This window comes from Cyanistes caeruleus, chromosome 9 (assembly GCF_971803275.1).
Source record: "Cyanistes caeruleus chromosome 9, bCyaCae1.hap1.1, whole genome shotgun sequence".
In the NCBI taxonomy this organism is placed as follows: Eukaryota; Metazoa; Chordata; class Aves; order Passeriformes; family Paridae; genus Cyanistes; species Cyanistes caeruleus.
The window spans coordinates 12,667,775-12,685,017 of NC_141709.1; the positions used below are offsets into that span (position 1 = coordinate 12,667,775).

A 17,243-nucleotide genomic window follows, 5' to 3' on the forward strand; every position below is an offset into this window, starting at 1 on the left:
GTTCATAAACTAGAAGGGGAAAAATATTTTTAAAATAAAAGAAAATCCCAACAAAATAAATGCATAGATTTCTTTGAACTACCCAGCTAGACCTGCTATGTATGTGTGTCTTCTAGCTGTTCTACCCCTCTCTTCCTGAAATATAATTTTAATAAGTTTATAAAGCTGATTTGAAAGATGCAGCAATAAGACACCATAGAGTCCTGTCTCAGGGAAGTCTTAGCTGATAGCAGAGTGTGTTGGTTTCAATGTATTCTAACTAAAACTAAGAAGTATGGGCCAGACTTTTAATCTGGGTACCTCTGTCTGGAATGGTGCATGAATATACAAGCATATATATGTGTCTGAATAGACATTGGTATAGTCTTATAAATGTCAGAAAAAGCTGCTCAAATACACACTAATAGGTCTTTAGTGTTTATTTGGTGCATTTGAAATACAATTTTTCTTCCATATGGACTGCGTTTTAAAGTTCCTTTTCTTTTTGTCCTTCACCTGACTGGAGTATTCCATTTCTTTGCACCCACGACCAGCCTGTAAAATTGCTTTTTTTTTTCAGTAAGAACTACAGAATTTGGTCTACAGTTTTAGTGTAGATTAAAGAAATAATATATTTCTTTGGAAAAAGACCCAAGGAAAATCAGGACCATTTTGTTCAGTACTACATCACTGTTTTCAGTAATTGCCTTGTACAGTTTGCAAGTCTTTCCACTTTATGTAAATATATTAACTTCTGAAAATCCCTTACAGCTGTGAGGTGGGGCCTTTTGAAGGAGGTGTTCTTTTGAAGGTTCGAGGGTCTCTTAAACACACATTTTCTTTCTTCAAAGTAAATCTTGTAGATTCCCTGTCACAAATCCTTCTTGTTAGGAATTCTGCTTCAAGAATGGTTTGAATTTCAATATCAAGTATTTCAAACAAATACATCTAATGCCTCAATACATTTTTCTTAGGGTCAGTCAGTGGCCCTAAATAAGAAAGGGAACCTCTGATAATTTGAATTCAAATTCAAAGGGCCCAGCAGCCCTTTGAAGAAAAGAATAAAATAAAATCTGAGATTTTTTTTATAGTTACTCCTGAAAACCAAGAAAGGGGAAGTAACTGTAAACTTGCAGGTTTTGAAGCTGCTTTTTCTGCTTCTTCATTTTGTGCTCCCATTCCCTATATTTTTGTAAGATGAGTGAAAGCTGAAAAATTAACAGAAAATAATGCAATAACTTTAAGGTAGGTTTTGATCTTGACTCCTAAACAAAAGAAATAAGTATAAGCATGTGTGTTATTATCAGTTTAAGCTGTCGAGTTTTCTGTAGTGAAATCCTGTTCTAGAAAATCTTAATGATTGAAGGACAAGTGGTCTGTTTACACGTCACTGAAGAAGTGAGGCCATAAGACTGTAAAGCATTTACCTCTGAATTTTTATTGTAGCTAAAAATGGATATTTTTCGTGATATAAATTTGAAAATTCTGAAATGTTATAATGTAAAGGTTGTGTAGGCTGCAAATCAAGAGAGAGAAAAGGTACTTGTAAAATTTGGATATGAAGAAAAAGAATATAATCTCAAGAAATTTGCTCAGTGTCTGCATCTGTGGATGTGAGGAAGTACATACCTCTTCTTGGTTTTAAAGCCTTTAGCTATGAGACAATTAAGGAAGAACATAGATTTCTTGAAAGATTGTCTGGTTTATGTTATGAGATTACACAGCTCAAGGACACCTTCTTGTTAAGAAAACCAGAACTGAACTTTCTTCTTTAAATCCACCCTCATTTTTACAGTCAGGGTCTCCAGGAAATAAAATAATAAATCTGGAATGTTATAAAATACTTTCCTATAATTCAAGGTCAAGTTATAAATCTTAAGTTACCATGTTTCTTGCTAGATTTGTATTTGTTCTGGTTCTTAGAGCTAAAATCTTCCAAGAAGTGACACTTTAAATGTTATTGACATTAATTTTAGCAGCAAATTTGAACATTACCCTTGCTGAGCTGGGCAGTATGAGCTGCTTAAAACAAGTGTATGCTGATAGGTTTTTGTGCAGTATGGAACACAAAACATTTAAAGGATCCTCTTTGCCTGATAACCCTTTCATGGAAAAATGACAGCTATTCTGCAACTTCATTCATCCTTACATACTCATGTACATGTTCCTATGTGTACCTCCGGATACAGTGAGAATTCTGTGGATCACTGCCCTTTTGGGGCACACCTTGGTACTTCACAGATGCTCTAGAGTCGAGGGTAGGGCACAGCAGCCTGACATCTAAGTGCAGCTGGATACAGTAAAAACACATTGTGTTGTACTGCTGTCTGTGCTTTCTCTGCTGAGATTTTTACCAGCGTCCCACTTGCTTATGCAGAGCTCTCAGTGACCAACACTTCTTGCTCCACAATCTGCTTTTCTCTTCTGCTCTCCTCATCCCTCTCTTCTCCTTCTCTCCCACTTGCAATTGGATTGCTCGACCAGAACATGAGTGCATTGCACAGAGCTGGCTGTCAAAGGGTGCCTTTCCCTGAGCACTGGTGTGCCAAGGGACAGCTGGGGGAGAAGGAAAGCCTCTGTCAGTGCTTGTCTCCAGCTTAGGAGAAGGACAGCACAAATCTTTGCACTAGCAGTGTGTCATCCAGTGATGAAAGTGTTCAAATTATTCCAAACAATCCTGCAGAAGTGGCCATAAAGCTATTATTTTAAACATAGAAAACTACAACCTCACACTTAAGCAGGTAAGGGGAGGAAGAGATACTGGTAACTGTGTTTACCATAGGTAGATTGAAATACATGGTTAAAGTAGAAGCCCAGACACGCTGAGGCATAAAATGCATCTCATCAAAGATTCTGCCCAAAAGTGTTATTGGGAGGGCTGTGTAGTGGATCATTTTGCTCCATACAATGTGTACAAGTCCTTTAATGTCAAAAGGGAGGTATTGACAAGCTGAAAGAGCAGCCAGGGGCCAGGGAGAGCAAGAGATGTGCTCCAAGCACTTGGACTGGACAGAACTTCAAGTGTCTGCACACTTCTACAACCTCTCCCCTGCCCCAGAGCAGGGTTTGTAGGTCCTGCAGCACCTGGGAGTCAGTGTCATGTGTGCTTTAGTTCAGTGCAAGCTTCAAATCACCCCATGTATCATGACAAGAACTAAGAAAGCAGCTTATCAATTGAGAAAATCTTGAGGCATTTTACTCAAAAGGTCTTACCAAATCTTTAATGTAGTCTTTAGATGAGCATATGGATGATATGTATCTGTCTCTGTACTTTTCTGCTTTCAGCAAGAAAGTGTTGGCATCTGTGGCAGCCGCATTGGTGAAAAGGAGCTTGGTGCCTCTGATGTACAGAACGAAAGCTGAGATATCAGATAGGTTGTCCAGAAAGGATCAATCCTTTCATCTAAGCATTCCAAAGGTAAGAAGACAGGCACTCACCTCAAGTGTTTCAGTATGTTAAACTGAGGTTGGAGATTCTGGGCCAGGATATCAGCACTGCTGTTTTCAGCTCCCAGAGTATTCCTTACTTCAGGGAACTGCAGTGGGCTGCATCAAAATGCCTTAGCCAATCTCCAGAAAGTCCATCTGCAAAGGGAGCTACCAGAGACAACATAAATGAAATTGTGGCTTCACTGATGTAGCTGGAATGTTACTTATCTGGAGAAGAGGGTTGTATTCAGGTCCTCAGTTAATGAATTTTGCAGCTCTGCACCATTTCTGGGCCTTGGTAATTATCATACAGGAACCAGAAAGTGAAACCAGCTTGGAAAGCTAAGAGCAGCATCAATTGCCAAGCTGAGGCAAGAGCAAGAAGCAGCAGTCAGAAATATTTATTGGTTTTCAGTTATAGCTTTATTTGATCTAATAGTCTTAATCTGACAGTCCTGAAAAGCACTGCTGATGATCTTTCACAACAGTAAAGGTATTAAATATATCTAATATTGCAGTTAAACAAAACTTGCTTCCACTGCATACATTTTTTACAAATACAGCATAAAAAGTAGTATCAGTAGTTTAAGTGGGTATTTGCTGGGATTTAAAATAAAAATTCTGTTTGACAGGACTTTGGGGTTTTGTTTTCCCTTTTGAGCTCTTGTTCAATAAACAGTTATAGGAGATTTGGATGATTGGTAAATAATTTATAAAAATGGTTTCACATATTTTGCACATAATCACACAAATTGTTGTCGATCATGAATATCAAAATATTTTGCCCCTTAATTAACCTGAATGTTAATGAAAATATAAAACTATTTAAAATAGGTAAATAAGTATAGATGAATGATCTTCAGAGAGATCCCACAGTTATATGGTTGTACAAATATATGTATATTTTCAGCCTGCTTAACTTTCTAATACGAGTTAGGACATGTATAAAAACCAGGCTTTCTCAAAACTACTTTTTCTACTTCCTGTTACCTCTTGGAGTAGAGCAGAGACCATTGTGGAAGCAGCAGAAAAAAGCTCTTCCCACCTTGTTTTTTAACTTCTCTTTTCTCACCCTGCTTGTGTTCCTCATGTAAAAATATGCACAGAGATTGTTTTCCTCAGGACTGGTATTTTGGTGCCCAAAAATTGTAGTAGTATGTGAAAGGTATTTTCAGCTAGAATGGGGTGTATGTAAGCCTGACCTTACAGATTCGTGATTCAAGAAGGTGAACTGTCTGTGTAGAGTAGTGAGACAGTGCAGGATTTATTTCAGGCAGATGTGGGAAATTTGGAGAAAGGAAAATTCTGAGAGCAAGGAATAGCACCAAGAATTATTTGATCAGGGGCAGTGGAGGGCAGGCAGGTCTTGTTCTGTTTGCTATCATCTGTCTTTAAGTTCCTGTTTACAGTAGAAGGCAAGGAAAATGAACTGGTTATTTGCTTTTCTTAAACAAACTTATTTGTGAATCTGTATTTTTCCATGATGGTTAATCTCCTCCACCTAAAATGAGTGTGCTGATGGAGGGAGTAAAGTCTCTCAGAAAATTTGCCCCTTTAGAATGTATCTATTGATCAGTGTGGAGCAACTTTCTGAACCTCAGTAAACTGAAAATTAAGCTGGGATATCAAAATAAAATGAGGTTCACATTGCTCAGCATAGCTTTGTCTGAAGGAAAAGAGTTAATTTTTGTTTACCAGATTACAGGTGTACAGTCCTAGACTTTGTTCTAGGAACTGGCACTGTATTTTTGGTTTGATTCAAAATCAATTTTAAATAATGCCTCTATATTTTAACACAGAATCTCATAAACTCTAAAGAGGATCTTCTTATGAGAAGAAGACAAAAACAGACAGAGACTCTTGCTAAATAATTGTTGCATGAAGTTTCATCTTCCGTAATATTTCTTAACGTACTAAGTGTAGGAAGTATCACTTGCTGCAAGGCAGAAAGAGGATGTGCAAATATTTTATGCTGATCTGGGGAGTGAGAACACATTGCCAAATTATTATATTAGCCTGAGCTTGGTATGGGAAAAATGAGCTATTCTTGCTAATAATTTATATTGCTAGCATTTTATCACTTTTTAGAATAAAACTTAGGAAACAATAGTGATACTAAGTTTTTTGCCTTTTTTTTTTTTTTTTTTGTTTTTTAGCCAGAGATTAGACTTTTGGCAGTGTACACATGTCACATATTATAAAATAGTTGTGAAATTGTTGTGTTTCTTAGGGTTCTGTTTTATGAGAAACATGGAAGGGTTTTTTTTCTTGAAAGAAATTAATCTAATACTGTTTTGCTTCTCTTGTGATTCAGTGGTTTACACAGTCTGAGAATTCCAGGTGTTTGGGCAATACTACAGCATGGGGTTACCAGCTCTCCCTCCTCCCCTTCCACCATCTTTTTTTGGTTATTTTTGACTCTTCCATTGCACTGTATGCACATATTTTATGTGTTTATAAAGCCTCAGCAGTATGTTTCTTGAACTTTGTGACCCAGTTAAAATAGCCAATTTGTGCTAAATGTCTTTGAGTGTTTATTAAGAAGTGTCCTCTAATGAAATAGAATTTAGCTAGAAAACCCAAATAACAAAACAAATCTATTTATTTCAGTGTTTGACTTCTCAGTGCTGTCTTTTCTCTTACCTGTTGTAAATCACTCAAATATTTGCTTGACTCTGCCAAGATTTGTCTTGCACAAATCTACTGTTTACATGATTGTTACTTTAAAAGTATTTATGCAATATTTTTGCACCTCTGTTAGCTGACTCTAATTGTGCCCTTTAACAAGAAGTGATAAAGAAATATCTGCAATTACATGAATGACTTTTGCATAACTCTTTTTCTTTAAAGTTTAGAATTTACTGCCTTTCCTAAATTTTCTGGTTCTTAGTGCGAGAATAAACTAATAAACCAAGACATCCAGTGCATCTTTAGGCAGACTTTTTTTTTTTTTTTCCCAGAGTATCAGCATTATGAATTTGTCACATTTTAAGATGGCCTGTAGTGTGTGTGAAACAAACTGAATGGCTTAGAGGTATGGTGACTGAGGGAGGGAGATAGAGAGCCTGATGTACAAGGTAAATAAATCAGTGGGATCAGTTTGGTTTCCTAACTGTTTCAAATTCAGAGATGACTATTGTGAGTTTAGATTATAGAAATCTTCCAGACTATTTTAGATTTACAGCAGTAGTTTCTTGACAAGCCACTGAGGAAGATGTAATGCCTGCCACATGCGTATCTTTGGAGATATCTCTCTAACCCTTTTGGACAGCCCCAAAGAGAAAAAACATGTCACAATGTGAAGGAGGGCAGGAGATGGGTGATCAGAAGATGGCCAACAGCATCACTGTAAGCAGACCAGCCTTCTAGGTAAAGATTTGTGGTTTATGCTTATAAACATCTTGCTCAAAGGCATTTTGTGCTTCTGTACAAAAATGACTACAATCAGCTGTGGGACTGCATGTCTATCCAAAACATAATCATAGCTGGTGCTATGAGTAATCATAAAAGAGTAATCCTGTGTTGGAAAAATGCACACAAATACTCTTGGCTATAAGCACTGTCATCTGACAGATAGTAAAACACCAGGAGAGCTTGTAGACTGCAGCTAATAAGGTATGACAATAAATCTGGTACCCCAGGTGAGAAGCAGTCTCAGAGGAAGCAGGATACAGTGGTAGAAGCAAAGAATACAGAAATTAATGTCAGAGAAGATACCTGCTTGGGAAAAACAGAAAAGGGGACAGCAGACTCACAGAAGGCAAGCTGGTCTGCTCATTTACAATAGACTAGAAAGCAGTTAGCTCCGAAGTAGCATATTGTAGGGAGATAGCCTGAAACATGGGTTCAGTAGCCTACCCTGCCTCTAGTCCTGGCCTGCTTCAGTTCAAGTTCATCATTAAAAAAACATTAAAGAAAAAGAAAAAAAAGAAAAAAAGAAAAAAAAAAAAAAGAAAAAAAAAAAAGAAAAGCCCACCCTATGTATTAACTTCAGAATAAACAGGTTTTTGTATTTGGTACAGAGCACACAGAAAGCAATGTTCAAGAGGTAAGGGAATGCCCAGTGATCTGCAATGGAACCAGAATGTAAAGACTTCAGAAAAGGCTGTTTGTAAGCATTTTCTTCTTTTTCTGTGTGGGCTCTTTCGTGTTGGCAGGTGCTACTATTGCTTTGACTCATGTTCTGTCAGGCCTTCTGCAAACATTGCACAACTGTGACTTTATGGTACAGGTAAGACAGTATTTACTGCAGAGTGTTATGAAATAGAATATAATTCTGCATATAATTTGGGAAAATTACCTAGCAAGTATAGATTATCTAGTACCAAGTCATCAGCAAGTAAGGAACCAGTTTAGCTGAAGGCAGGGTGGATTTGGTGAAGGTGTTAGGGGAGATCTGGAACAGAGGATATCTCCAGGTATCTCCAGCTGGGGTGGTGTTCCTGAGTTTCAGCCTGATTGTTCAGAGAACCATGCCCTGCCTGGCCTTCAGTTCACTGCCCTTTAAAATTGTGGTTCTTCATTTGTTGAGACAGTCATACGAGTACCTGTAGAACCCAAGAAGTTTGTACTAGGAAATGAAACGGGGTGGGGGAAACAGAATTAGACTAAGAGGAGAAAAAGTCTGCCATCACTAAAGAGCTCTTCTGAATGAGAGTTCAGTAAGTGGTCCAGGGGATGCAAATATTCAATTAATTGTCATTCCTCCTTTTCATTTTCCCTTTCAAAATGAATGATGGAAGGATACAAAGAAAAGACACTACAGGTAAAAATGTTTATTTGATGTTTTATAATGTAAAATTATCTCATTCACTGTGCGATATTTGAACACCTTACACAAAGCTAAATCCTGAGCTGTTCTTAGCATAGAGCACTCATTCAAAACCAGGAGGTGGAGCAGATGTTCAGCACAAGTCTGACAAATCCCAGGGCTTATGGATATGCTGACACTGTTTAAGGGTAGCAAATTCTAAGTGGGCATGTTAAAAGGAGGTATTAAATAACATTAATTTAATAATAACTGAGCTCACTGTTATCCTGGATTGATTTTATGTGTAGGAAAGAAGCACTCCTGGCACCCCAGGAGCTTCTCATAGGCTTACTGCTTGTTTTGGGCCAGCTTGTGAAGAGTGCCTCAGGGATACCAGAATATGTTCTCTGTCCTGAGCAGGTACAGCACAGATCATGCAGGCAACATATGAAGTGAAGATGTCAAATCATCATTGCCTGAGGGTTGATAGCAGCTGAGCAGTATGCTTGCACAAAGAGCTCTACTGTTTACTCTTGACCTTAAAATAATTTGATCCAATATGACACTGTAAGTAGAAATGTTTTCTTTCTTCAGGAAATAGTTCTTGGCAATTGAAAACAAGCCTAGAAAACTATGTAAAAAATAGATTCCTTAGCAAATGTTCAGTGAAATATCAAGACTGTTATATATTCTCTAGCATGAACAATGTTTTCACAGTAAGACTGTCAAATTAAATTTACTGGATAAAATGCATAATGCAGGTAACCCCCTTGATTTAAACAGAGTTGCCCTTGGGATAAATTTATCCTCTGTCCCTTAGTGTTTGCAAAAGCATGTGACTTCAGTTTCTGTGGAACTGCTTAATTCTGATATGCAGTGTGTTGAGTATCACTGTAACTGAGCTGAGTCATGCGAGTTGACTTCAGTGCAAGGGAAATTATGCAGTTTGTAATTCTGCATTACTTGTAATTTATTCTATCAAGGCCTCTGAACAAAAGGAAAACACAGGTGAGTTCTTGAGAATACATTTCTTGAGAACACTAATTTATAGCACATTTTGTAAACACTTAATACAAAACAGCATTAGGTTTAGGTACCACTGAAGAACACCATTGCCTGAATTAACCCTCATTCTCCATGCCATTAAACCCTCCAAAAAATAAATACACCCCAGTTAAAATTCTTGGTGATGAATTCCAAGGTGAAACCATAATGACTTTGAAAATCTGGACTTGGAATTTGTGTTGTGTGAGGAAGGTGAATGTTATCTGGCTAAACTCTTACGGAAATGAACACAGGGTGAAATTGAGCAGCATGAAATCATATGAAGAGAGAACACAGTGAGGTTTCACTGGCATCTTTCAGTCCTGGTTCCTATGGCACATCAAGAATGTTCATTTTTGGGTGGCACAGGTGCTGTAGGTGTCAGAGTGCAGGGGAAGGGTGGCTGTTGATATCTGATGGCACATACAGAGTGGGCCAGTCTTTGAGGCCAACCTGCAACAGATTTATTTGTCTTGTGGCTGTATGAATCTGTATTTTATACCCTGATTACTGCTACAGTTGCCTTCCTTTATTCTTTCCAGTCTATTTCCTCCTGGCTCAGTAGTACCTGTCAGAGATAGGTAATGGTTTAGGGAACACTCTCAGAGTAGAAAAGGGGAATCCCAAATAATATCACATGGTTGAAGAGTTAAGCTCTCCCTTCCTTTAGGGTAAATAGTGGTGAGTTTTATGGCTGTTCTGTACTTTGCTCTGGCCTTCACTGGACTAGGAAGCAGCTCTTTGGCTTCTCCACAAAGAATAGTAAGGTATTTTTTAGCTGCATTAACATATTGTGGTGGTGTTCTGGGACAGAAGTGTCATGCAGGTGTGCTTACTCCCTCCCTCTGTCACACCCTGTAAGCTGATGCCTCTGAGCAGCACAATTTACAAAACAGTTACAGAAACACCTCCTGTTGGAAAGCAAGTTAGCAGGGACTGTGGAGGCTGTGAGTGACCTTGGCTGTAGGAGTGTTTGGTATCTGGGCAGAGCTTTTGCACTGTCTAACATCAGTCACAGAGCACTTAGAGCAGTTTTGTCTGACGTCTTATGAGGAGACTTAAGTGGATGTCTCTGCTGATGAAGATGGGTGTGTAGAGTGTTTTGAGGATTACACCTCCTTACTCCAATGCTGTGGTCTTATTAGCAGTGAGAGAACCAGATTCCCCCTCCCAGGTTACCCAGGGGGATGAGTGAATATTCCTAGGACTGACTCAGAAGTGGAAGAGAAAGAGAATTTGGAATGAGCATTGGTGATACCTTAGTCATCAATTATTACTCCCATGTGGGACATCTGAATTCGGTGTAAATCAATGCAAATCAAAATCAGTGGGAACTTTCACTGCATCTTTCCACAGAATAAATCAATTTCTCTCTCTCCTTAGATCATCTGTTTCAGAAATCTATTGCAAGAATAAGGAATCTGAATATATAGATTCCAATAGTATGTTTTCATTTCAGTGTCTCAGTAAGAGTATTTTTTTTAACTTCTGTGACTGTCAGTCAGAGCCAGTTGTGGTGTGTTTTAAGTGTTGAAGCTGAATATAGTCTGCTTGTATGCCTGTGAAATATTAGTGAGTTCTGAAATGCAACTAATTTTATTTTTCATTTGTTGTTTGCTTTTCCTTGTTTTTTTTGTATTTTTTTTAGATGTAAACTGTAGTGGTTAATTTATTTGTTAGTATATGGTAACGTCAGCATAGAAATTTCTGCCATTTTCAAGTGGCAGAGCTCGTGTTGTATGACAAACATGTCATAAACCACTTCAGTACAGAATCAACCTATTTTATCATTATTTCAATGTAGTTTCAATATAAAATGATGCAAATTGCTTCATAATGGTATTTGAAACTTATCTGGAGCAAGGACATACTGCTTTAATTCTTTCTTCTTTGAATTCCCTTTCTATTCTTTACATTTCAAGAGCTCTTTAAGTTTTTGTTATGAGGAAGGAGGCATGGATTCGTGATCTTTTTCCAAAGCCTTCAGAATCAAATTTAAATGAAAATTGATTATTATTTGGCACTTCCATTTTTAAACTTTTATTGCAGCTGTGATACAATTGCCCTTTGAGCTGGTTTTTAATAGCACAGAATAGGAGATATTTATGATAATTTAACAAATCTGATGTATTTTCAAGACAGGTGAATCAGCCAAGGAAAGATTTGCATCTTAAACTGGGATTTTTTTTAGGAGGTACTACGGCTCTTTATAGCTTACAAAAGAGAAAGACTTCCAAAGAGGTAACTTAAGCAGCTGCACAATTTTAATGTAATTTTAGAAATCTTTATTAATACAAACGGATGGTTCTGGCTTTGATTCTTTCCAGCACAGGGGAAGTATACTACTCTAGTTACATACTGACATAATCATGTTGGCCAATTAAAAATTCAGGTTCTGTCCTGAGAAAAGATTTATTTTAACAGTCCATTGTTTAATACACAAGTAGAATAAATTAATTCTGCCATTCCCTCAAAAGGAGGGTTTTGGGCTTAACCTTGGGAAAGGAGACTGTGGTTTATGTTTGGAAAAAGACTTCATGAGTTCTAACAGAATCATAGAATGTTAAGGGTTGGAAGGGCCCTTGAAAATCATCCAGTCCCAACCTCCCTTAAGTGGGCAGGGGCATCTTCCACTAGACCAGATTGCCCAATGCCTTATCCAACCAAACACTGACAGTGTTTGGACATCCACAACCTCTCTGGACAATCTGTTCCAGTCATCACCCTCACAGTAAATAATTTCATTCTAATATCTAACCTATATTTTCCTTCTTTCAGCTTGTACCTGTTACTCCTTGTCCTGTCACTGCAGTTCTTGATGAAGAGTCCTTTGGCTTCCCTCTAGGTCCCTTCAGCTGAACAGCCCCAACTTTACCAGCCTATTTTCATAGGAAGGTGCTCCAATCCTCTTATCAACTCTGTGACCCTCCTCTGGACTTGCTCCAACATTTCTGTGTCCTACTTACATAAATTCGTAGCTTTGGTCATTAATGTTAACAGCTGATGATTTATGGTTAGCAATATACCTAGAATGGTGGGATCACTGGAGTGTGTGATGTTCTCACTAAATAATAGATAGGGTATGTTGAGATCTTTCAGTGCTGTGGAAGCTCTTTAAATATCACACAACCAGAAAAGATTCACTCTGCAGGAATTTGTCTTGGGGTTGCAGCTTGAGGAGTTGAGTGGTGACTGTATAAAACTACTGGGGAAGGTCAGGTGGGAATGGAGCCTGGTTCTCTTTGAGAACCTTTACAAGGCATTCTTCACAGGATGTCATGCACTCTACTCATCAGATGGCGCATGTCAGCCGTGCTGGTATCCTGCTTTTGTCTAGGATAAAAGTGACTAAGATGTCGGTGCTGCAGATAATATATGGCTATAGTCCAAATTAAATTTGTGTCAACTCCAGGATGATGAAATTATTTTATATCAAAATTGGAGTCTCTGGAGTGCCAGAGCAATATAATTGGATCAGTTTTGTTTTGAACACATTTACAATATAATAATTATTACAGCCACTTTGTATGGAGACATACTGCTTAATGATGGCTAACATTTTGGCTTGTGTTGTAAGACTTGACTCAAAATTGTAGAAAATGTGTTTAATCTTACAAGGAGTTTGAGTCAGTCATGTCATTTGTGAATTGTTATGTGAATTTGTGCAACTTTTTCCTGTGTGATGCTTAGGAAGTCTCTGAAGGACCTATGAATAGGCAGCACAAAAATATTCTCTTTGCTTCTTTATCTGTCTTATGACAGGGTTCTGCTAGTTCTTTTAGAACCTTGGAGATCTCCAATAAGAGAAGCAATCAAACACTTCTTTCCCTTGTAGCCTACTATATAAGGGATATTCGTTACCAAGTTGTTGAGAACTGACTCAGTGCATGCAGTGAGGGAAAATGTTTTTGCTGTGTCTTTTATCAAGTTCCTGAAAGTTCCAACAATCCTCCTGCACTATCATGGTAAAGAATTGTATTGAGTTCTCCAGTTATAAACATTACAGAAAACATAATTAGACTGCCTCTATATATTATGTATTACTGTCATACCCAGAAAGACATCCTTGTAGAAAGATGCAGAAATATAACCCACAGAACCGTGAAATAGTTAGGGTTAGAAGGGACCTCTAGAGATCATCTAATTCAACTTATTTTTAAAGGGTTTTCATTTGATCATCACTTAATGATGATGGCTTCACCTGAGGATACATTTTTATGAAGGCCTTGTTGACAGAACAAGTATTTTGGTGACTCGTGCTTAGGGTTTCTCTTTCTCTCAACAGAAATCTCAAGAAACATACATAACATATATGGGAATCAGTGAATGTATGCAGAAAAGTGCATATCGAGGGAAAAAAATGACTTTGCTAAATCCAGTCCTATGTAAAGCGAAGTCTTGTGTAGCTCCTAAGTGCAAAGAAAGAAATAGCTGAAAATAATCTCCTTTAGTTGAATTAAGGAAGCTAAGTATTACTGCAGGAACCTAAGAAAAACCCCTTTGACTTCCTGGAAACTGAAAGAAGTTTTTTGAAGAAGTAATTGTCTCTGACATCACTACAGTGCATTGCAAGTTTGTGAGTGGTTAGTTAGGGTAACAGAGGAAGCAACTCCTTCACAGATAAGCAGGCAGTGCAATGTATGTGCCTAGTTAGTCTCCTTCTGGGTTCAAATTTTGTGAAGAAGTTCTTTTTCAGATAGATAACATTTATTTTGCTTTCCAGAGAGGGACACATGCTGTTTCTTAAAGATACACCTGATTTCCAGAAATAACCATGTTTTTGTGGCTTAAACTCTTAGCATTTGGTGTTGCATTTCTGGGACAGGATGCTTTTCTCAAAGGTAGGTTGCAGCTGCTATTTCTTTCTCTCATTTTGATCTCTAAATATCCTCTGTAGATGTAAAACCAATGAAAAGCTTTGCAAAATGGAGAAATACCATTGTGGTTCAGAAATTAGAATACAATTGTATGCAATGGTGTAAGAACCTAGGTACTTGGCTAAAATGTTTTCCACGTAGAGTGAGAGTTATACGAATCATTTAAAAAAACCAACCACATTTGTAGCTGAATTTGAAAAAGAATATATTTAGGCTTCTTATGTGAACATATTCCATGTAGTTTTTATGTTCAGCTTCATCTCATGACGGTTTTCGGTGTTTAAGTCCTTCAAGAAAAAAATCTTCTTGTCAATGTTAGCCACTCCATGATCACAGAATCTGCTTAGAGTTCGTCAAGTTTTGATTTTTTTACTGCAGGGGGTTAGTATTAAATTCTAAAAGTTAGAAGTAAGTGAAAGTAAATTAATCTCTACTATTGGTAAATTATTTATTTTGTAAAATAGAAATTATTTATTTATTTTGTAAAAACTGCTCCTTAAATAGTCTTTGGAATATTTTATTACCCCACTGAAGGTGAATTTGTTGCTTGACTTTTTGAGAGAAAGATAGAGCTCAAGAGGATGATCTTGCAAAACATGTTAGATGTTAAAGAGAGTAGGAAGAAAAGAAATTAGTCTTGAGGTAATACTTAATATAAAGTCAAAGAAGTATCCCTGTTCAAGAAAATATTTCTGCTGCAGATAATGCAACATTTTATGTATATGTATCTTCTATCAGTTTAGCTAGTTATGTAATTTGGGATAGTTGATGGCAGACAAAGTGGCTTGAAATATTTTTTCTGAAATGGTAGTGAGTTACATGGATACTGAAATCTCTTTTCATTTACATTGAATTTATTCATGCTTCTACCCTCGTGTCACTATAGTAACTCCAGGTCTATACTGATGTAAGCAACAAAATTATCTGCCTTTAGTTGATAACCAGCTAAGAAGAGCATTTGAAGCCTGAGCATTATCTCTCTTGTCCCTCAAATTCTCTGAAGAGAGACAGCACTGCATAAATCTGGTTGATAGCTGCTGGAGATTATAAGAAAACAAGTAAATGCTGCACCGTAGTGGAAAAGAACAAAATCTCTTGCTTTTCCTGTCCATTTTTTTTTTATCTGCTGTCCTACTTTCCACTTTGTAAATCTTTCTGAGACTTCCCACTGCTACCTTTTCTCTGGAAAAGGCAGGTTACTGTCTGCTCTCTCAGCCACCTCCACAGTCAACATGTTAGCTGACAGAGAGGGCCGGAAGATGGATAAATAGGTAGTAGCACTTTATTTCAAGTAATAGTTATTTTTCTCTGTTCACACACAGTAGTCTGACTTGAGTCAGTTCCTCTCTGCATTTACTAAACCTAAAAGCATCAAGGAAATATTTTAACTCCTCTCTACTACACTTAAATCAATTAAATTTCATGCTTTAGTATCAAGTATGCAACATCATGGGCCTTGTTTTTATGATTGTAGTTTGGCACAGAGATTGCTTTTCTCGGAGAAGTATTATGGTGGCATGGGTGACAGAACCATTATATTTCATAATTGCTCTGCCTTGTGGCCAAGGGAGACTGGGCAGTCTCCTGGGGAGGGGTTTGTTAATGGAGGAGCAGCATTTTGAAAGGGTGGTGTAAGCTTTGGTTTTATGGCAATCACTCTTCAGACACTTGATTGTAAGTGTTGGGTGGGCTTTGTGATTTCTTTTGTTGTAACTAAAATTATTTTACCACAGCCTATTGTACCCAGTGATTTTGAAAATTTAGGAGGAGAAATTTTAAGGTTGTCTTACTTCCTCCACAAGCTCAGACATTCTATAGAACATCACTTATTTCCTGTAATCACCAAGCCACTTTTATGCGCATCAAACTACATTAAACTAAATAAAATAGAGGAAGTTAGAGCCTCTGCAAAGGCCTTTTCACTGTGTAAGTCCCTCAAATAAAAAGCATGTATCCAACTATTTTTTCTGATAAGAAAGAGATCTGTAGTGGTAATCAAACACCCCAAAAAATCAACCAATGCCCCAAAGCTCTCCCCTAAAAACCCCTAAAAACCCCTAACCAAGCCAAAAGAAGGCAGAATAGAACCTTTGCTTCCCTTTAGAAAAACAGAAATGCTTGCAGAACAAGCATTGTTTCCATTAGATCATTATTTCAAGTTCCCCCCTTCCTCCACAAAAGTATTAGTGATTTGACAGCTTTCAAAAGCTTTCACCCACTTCTGAGCCACTTCCTTTATTTCAGGAAACTAAATAATTGCTTGATAGTTTGGGGTGTGACTTTTTTTTTTTTTTCCACTGAGTTAAAAGTATCCAGCTTCTGCAGGCACACTGTTCTGGTTTTGTCTGGGATAGTGTTAATTTTGGACATAGCAGTCAGTATGGGACTATGTGTTTGGTTTGTGCTGAAATCTGTGTTGATAGTAGAGGGATTTCTTTATCCCATACTGTTTATGTCCCACACTGTCCAATACAATGTTAACCACCACCTGACTTCCTGTCCTTTGGTATAATACACAGATATTCCCTCAGTCTATCAACCACTGCAAAATGTTCATAAAATATCCACCGCATGTCCATTGAGTCCATTTAGTCCATGATTTTGGGTTCCATTTTGTGGTGGTACTCAGGACAGGAGAGGTGGTTTGTTTCATGGTTATTGGGCACCCAAGCCAGCTCAGTTGGGGTTCCTGGTGCACTTGCTCTGTTTCTTGTAAGGCTTCTCCTTCATAGGTTACTTTGGTTCTTGTTATCGTAATTCCTATAATATGCAACTCAAATAATGGGTTATAACAATTTAAATTTCTATTACAGCCTCTTACTCCCTATCATTGCAATAAACCCCTTGCAATGAAGGAGTTCAACATTGCAATGGGCTCCTCCCCTTGCCTTTACTCCAGCTTGGATTTACCCACAGACTGCAGTCCCTTAGGGCTGTACCTGCTCCAAGTGGGGCCTTGACTATGAGCCAGTCTTTTCAGGGGACACCTATTGCCTTATCCACATGCATGGATTTATCCACAGCCACAGGGGCTCTGAGGGGCGGCTGTTCCAGCACGGCCCTGTCCATGGGCCTCAGTGCCTCAGAGACAGATCTGCTGCAGCACGGCCCTGTCCATGGGCCTCAGTGCCCTCTGAGACAGATCTGCTGCAGCACGGCCCTGT

General features: G+C 38.0%; 1 protein-coding gene and 1 long non-coding RNA gene across 5 annotated transcripts in view; one reads left to right on the forward strand and one right to left on the reverse strand.

Moving 5' to 3' along the window:
• Window positions 1-404: 404 nt before the first annotated feature.
• On the reverse strand, window positions 405-17,155 carry LOC111932709 (uncharacterized). The gene is made up of 4 exons (XR_015273844.1): window positions 17,019-17,155; window positions 3,418-3,576; window positions 3,193-3,319; window positions 405-2,535 (listed from the first exon to the last, which is right to left on the reverse strand). It is a non-coding gene; the product is annotated as an uncharacterized LOC111932709 (long non-coding RNA).
• The window catches only part of PTPRC (protein tyrosine phosphatase receptor type C), a 62,927-nt gene continuing 59,388 nt past the window's right edge, over window positions 13,705-17,243 (forward strand). Inside the window, exons 1-2 of one of the 4 annotated variants that reach the window (XM_086842029.1) lie at window positions 13,705-13,840; window positions 13,926-14,043. In XM_086842029.1, the coding sequence (XP_086698155.1) occupies window positions 13,977-14,043 (67 nt within the window). In that variant the 5' untranslated portion in view covers window positions 13,705-13,840; window positions 13,926-13,976. Of the gene's footprint in view, window positions 14,044-17,243 lie in introns of all 4 variants that reach the window. The other 3 variants (XM_086842027.1, XM_023932012.2, XM_023932014.2) reach the window with 3 other exon arrangements.